We start from the raw sequence: 4,296 nt of genomic DNA on the forward strand, positions 1-4,296 counted from the left end.
TGGATGAATTTTAGACGCTTCAGAATATGACACACAATTTTGCGCCATGTATATTTTTATATTAGATTGTCTAGTTGCTTCAGGACAAGACTTGCTAATAGCAAAGTGCTGGCCACCACAAAGACAACAATAACTGTCATCCACCTCACAGCTACAAGATGAGCCATTATGCTCATGACCACATTTATAACACCTAGGCTTTGATCTACAACTAGTTTTAGTATGTCCATATCGACAACAATTAAAACATTGAATAGTTGGGTATATATATAAATCTACTTTAAGTGCATTATAACACATAAATATGCGCGTGGGAAGAACCTGGCCGTCAAAAGTTAACACCACTGTTTGTGAGGGTTTCCATGTCACAGTCCCATCAACAGTACTCTTATAATTAAGGCGTCGAACTTTAATAATTTCTCCACAACCTAAGGGAACTCTTATATTTTCTTTTACCTCACTTAGGGACATATCACATGGGATACCTCTTACAAGTCCCATTCTTGTGATATGAAATGTTGGGATATATGCCTCATAGCCCTTTTCGGTTAATGCAGTATGACTTAAAAATGTGTTAGCCGATGTACAATTGGAAAATGCCATGGATATTTTATTGCGTCCAATACGCTTTACACTGCCTAGGACAATATTGTCTATTTGATATTTGTGTAAAAAGCGACCAAAAGCATATTGGATGAAAACTAACATCTTTATTTGTGTCTTCAGAAGATTTTACAATATGAACTACAAAGGGTGCTGCATCTGAATTGGAATATTGCTTTCTTTTAACCTCACCTAAAGAGTCAGAAACGATTGGAAGCTTAAGAAGGAACAACTGGGGTTGACTGCACTTGTGAATATGGAGATGGATCACCAGAGTTCTTCTCATCACTGTCCACACAACAACAACCATGTTTGCCAGATTCAATTGCCATTGGGTTATTTCGTTTTTTTGTTACAGATTTTACAAATTCTATGCAGACGCGTTCCCGTTTTTCTTTTATTTACATTGGATGTTGAACAATCAGTATCCATACTAGAGGCAGTATCTACAGTTATGAACTGTGAAGGTTCAGGAACAACACCCCCAGGGTCTGGGGGCTCCTTCATCCTGCTCATAATATATTAAATTTTATTAAAAAAAAAAAAACTTACCAATAGTAGTGTTTCTATTTATACACAGTAAAAATGAAAAGAAATAAGTAAATATATATATACAATATACAACTTAACTGACTAATTTTATATACAAATATTTTTTTTTCCTTTAAGCCAAAATAAAACACCCGCCAAGTTCGAACGTTTCCCGCGCTTTCGATTGGCAAGTTGGAACATTTGACATTTTATTTGCTTTTTAATTCGGCATCATAAAGAGGACCAAAGGTAACCATTTGGTTATTTTAAAGTGTACGCAAGCCGACCGTAGCAACATAATATTTGTCTCGTTCTTTTCAACGGTTTTGGCCTATTTGAAAAAATAGGATAAGTATATGAGGGTAATTTAGATTCCTTCTATGCTTGTTCTTGTTCTAAGGTTATAACCGTTATAACCAAGGTTATAACTTATATCATTTTTCCAAATTGTTAATCTGAGAAACGGAATATAAATTATTATTTTTTAATGTATAGTCGATTATTACATTATTTTATAGGATTAAATTTAAGTAAAGTAAAATTTATATAATCGTTAAAAAAAATTAAAATAATTATTATATTTAAAAGCTCTACAATTTGAAATACTTACTAGAACGGAACGTCCTTGTCTTTCTTAACTTTTCAAATAAAGGTCATACAGGTTACTTACGTCAAATTTGTAATAAGTCGACCTCTGGCTTAGCCGGTTTCTTGCAGTTCCCTAAAAAATCCACTATAAAAATGGCCGCAAAATACAAAATTGTCATGATTCGCCACGGCGAGTCTGAATGGAACCAGAAGAATCTCTTTTGCGGTTGGTTCGACGCTGACCTGAGCGACAAAGGTGAGTCGTAGTCCAGGATCTATTACGACCTCTACCCCGAGCCACAAATGATGCAATATTTCTGTTAGGTCGCGAGGAGGCTGCCTCTGCCGGGAAGGCTCTTAAGTCGGAGGGCTACCAGTTCGACGTAGCGCACACTTCCGTGTTAAAACGCGCTCAAATCACCCTTAACACGATTCTGCAGGAGATCGGCCAGACCGATATTCCCATTAACAAGACCTGGCGCTTGAACGAGAGGCACTACGGTGGTCTCACTGGTCTGAACAAGGCTGAAACTGCTGCCAAATATGGAGAGGCACAGGTAAAATATTATTTTTATTTTTCAAACACTTAATATAAAATGATTTGTGTTACATTTTTATTCCATTTATTCTATACTTTTTTAATATTATACATTAAACTGTGTAATATGCTACTTTATTTATTTGACTTTATGACCTTTAAATATTTTTTAAAGGTCATAAAGTAATTTTTTTTCTTTAACAAAAACACCAAAATAAGCAAATTTAATAAAGAGTCTATTTATTCTATAAATTATGTATATTTTTTTCTGTAACTTAGGATTTTTTTATATATTGTCACATCTATGACAAACTTCTGAATTTGCTATTTTAGTAAATTTATTAGTTTTTCATAGTTGTTAATATTATTTCCAGGAAAATGTACAATAATAATTAATTTATTACTACAAAACTTTTTTACATATTACAAGTCTACGTCTTTTACATGTCCAATTGGCCTGTATATAATGGCCTATAATGAATGCCTCTAGGTCCAAATATGGCGTCGTAGCTTTGACGTACCCCCACCAGCGATGGAGAAAGACCACCCCTACTATGAAACCATTGTCAATGACCCCCGGTATGCTGGTGACCCGAAACCTGAAGAGTTCCCCATGTTTGAGAGTTTGAAACTCACTATTGAGAGGACCCTGCCTTACTGGAATAATGTTATTGTTCCTCAGGTATGCTATAATGAATTCTATGTCTTTGCTACATATGATTCAAACCAGATTTGAATGGTTTCATGGGTGTAAGTAACATAAGTTTAACACACTACCAATTTCATCAGAAAATCCCAATAGATAGTGTATAGGATTTCGATACATTCGGTAGAATTTCGATATTCTTTTAGAAAAGTTTTGTTTATTGAATTGAGTTGTAAGTGTTCTTGCTGTATACAAAGCTGGTCTTAATGCATCCAATAAAGGTAGAACAGAAACTTGGCAGTACTGACACTGAAGTAGCCCAAATAAGTGTAAAATAATTTTAAGCTTCTATATTTTTTAGCCATAAGTTTTTACAAAACTGAATTCAATATCTTGTAAATCTTTTTTTTTTCATTTCTGCCTATCATTATTTTATAATAAAATATAACATTTTGTTGTATTTGCAGATCAAAGAAGGCAAAAGAATCATTATTGCTGCCCACGGAAACAGTCTTAGAGGCATTGTCAAGCATTTAGATGGTAAGATTTATTTCATATTTAATATCAATATATAAGATATTTTGCAGTTATTCTAAGATGTGATCTCCTTATAGACTTGGACATAGTAACCTATATCTAAAAAAAATTATATTACATGTCTCCACAAATTTATTCAATTCCAACATACACTTATACATTTTGTAATTTAAAACTCATGAGTGACATATAAATCCATGGAGAATTATTTTTCAAAAACATTTCTCCAGGTCTGAGCGATGCTGCCATTATGCAACTGAACCTGCCCACCGGTATTCCATTTGTGTATGAATTGGACGAGAACATGAAGCCCGTTGACTCCATGGTCTTCCTTGGTGACGAGGAAACCGTGAAGAAGGCTATGGAAGCCGTTGCCGCTCAGGGCAAGGCCAAGTAAAGCGTTATCAGTGTTATTTATTATTTAACAACATGTTTATGATAAGATTATAGTTTTTATTTTACGCATGAGGCGACTAATTTAATAGTGCGGTAAATATGTGATAATTTGGAAGTGTAATACAGCTTAGTTGTGAGGGACTTATCTCATTAAACAGAATTTGTTATTGACAGGTTGAATGGGCACGAAAAAGGTTTTTTTGCTTATTATTTATTTTACATACTAAATTACATCTCACTATTGATACAAAAGGAAAATGTAAAACATAATACAGTTACCAATTTATAAAATAAAACTACAGGAATATGTTATCGTTTTTTAATAAAAGAGCAATCATCATTATAGTGTTAAAAACTAATATTGCACCTCCCCTATCCCAGTGCATAATGTCTTCCTACATAATTTAGTTTTTCACTCAGTACTAGTGCAGGGTTTAGGATATGAGTAAAACTCCCA

General features: G+C 33.8%; 1 protein-coding gene across 1 annotated transcript; it reads left to right on the plus strand.

Moving 5' to 3' along the window:
* The first annotated feature begins 1,767 nt into the window (after positions 1-1,767).
* On the plus strand, positions 1,768-4,149 carry LOC115452213 (phosphoglycerate mutase 1). The gene is made up of 5 exons (XM_030180681.2): positions 1,768-1,978; positions 2,047-2,279; positions 2,751-2,942; positions 3,374-3,446; positions 3,674-4,149. Exons 1-5 carry the CDS (start codon positions 1,876-1,878, stop codon positions 3,838-3,840), a joined length of 768 nt encoding a protein of 255 aa, XP_030036541.1. The 5' UTR covers positions 1,768-1,875; the 3' UTR covers positions 3,841-4,149.
* Positions 4,150-4,296: the final 147 nt, after the last annotated feature.

This window comes from Manduca sexta, chromosome 9 (genome assembly GCF_014839805.1).
Source record: "Manduca sexta isolate Smith_Timp_Sample1 chromosome 9, JHU_Msex_v1.0, whole genome shotgun sequence".
NCBI lineage: Eukaryota > Metazoa > Arthropoda > Insecta > Lepidoptera > Sphingidae > Manduca > Manduca sexta.

Bases quoted from the DNA above. Each gene is read 5' to 3' on its own strand.
- LOC115452213 (XM_030180681.2), top strand. From the start codon at position 1,876: ATGGCCGCAAAATACAAAATTGTCATGATTCGCCACGGCGAGTCTGAA. The intron at 1,979-2,046 runs GTGAGTCGTAGT...TATTTCTGTTAG, and splicing joins CGCTGACCTGAGCGACAAAG to GTCGCGAGGAGGCTGCCTCT. The intron at 2,280-2,750 runs GTAAAATATTAT...GAATGCCTCTAG, and splicing joins CCAAATATGGAGAGGCACAG to GTCCAAATATGGCGTCGTAG.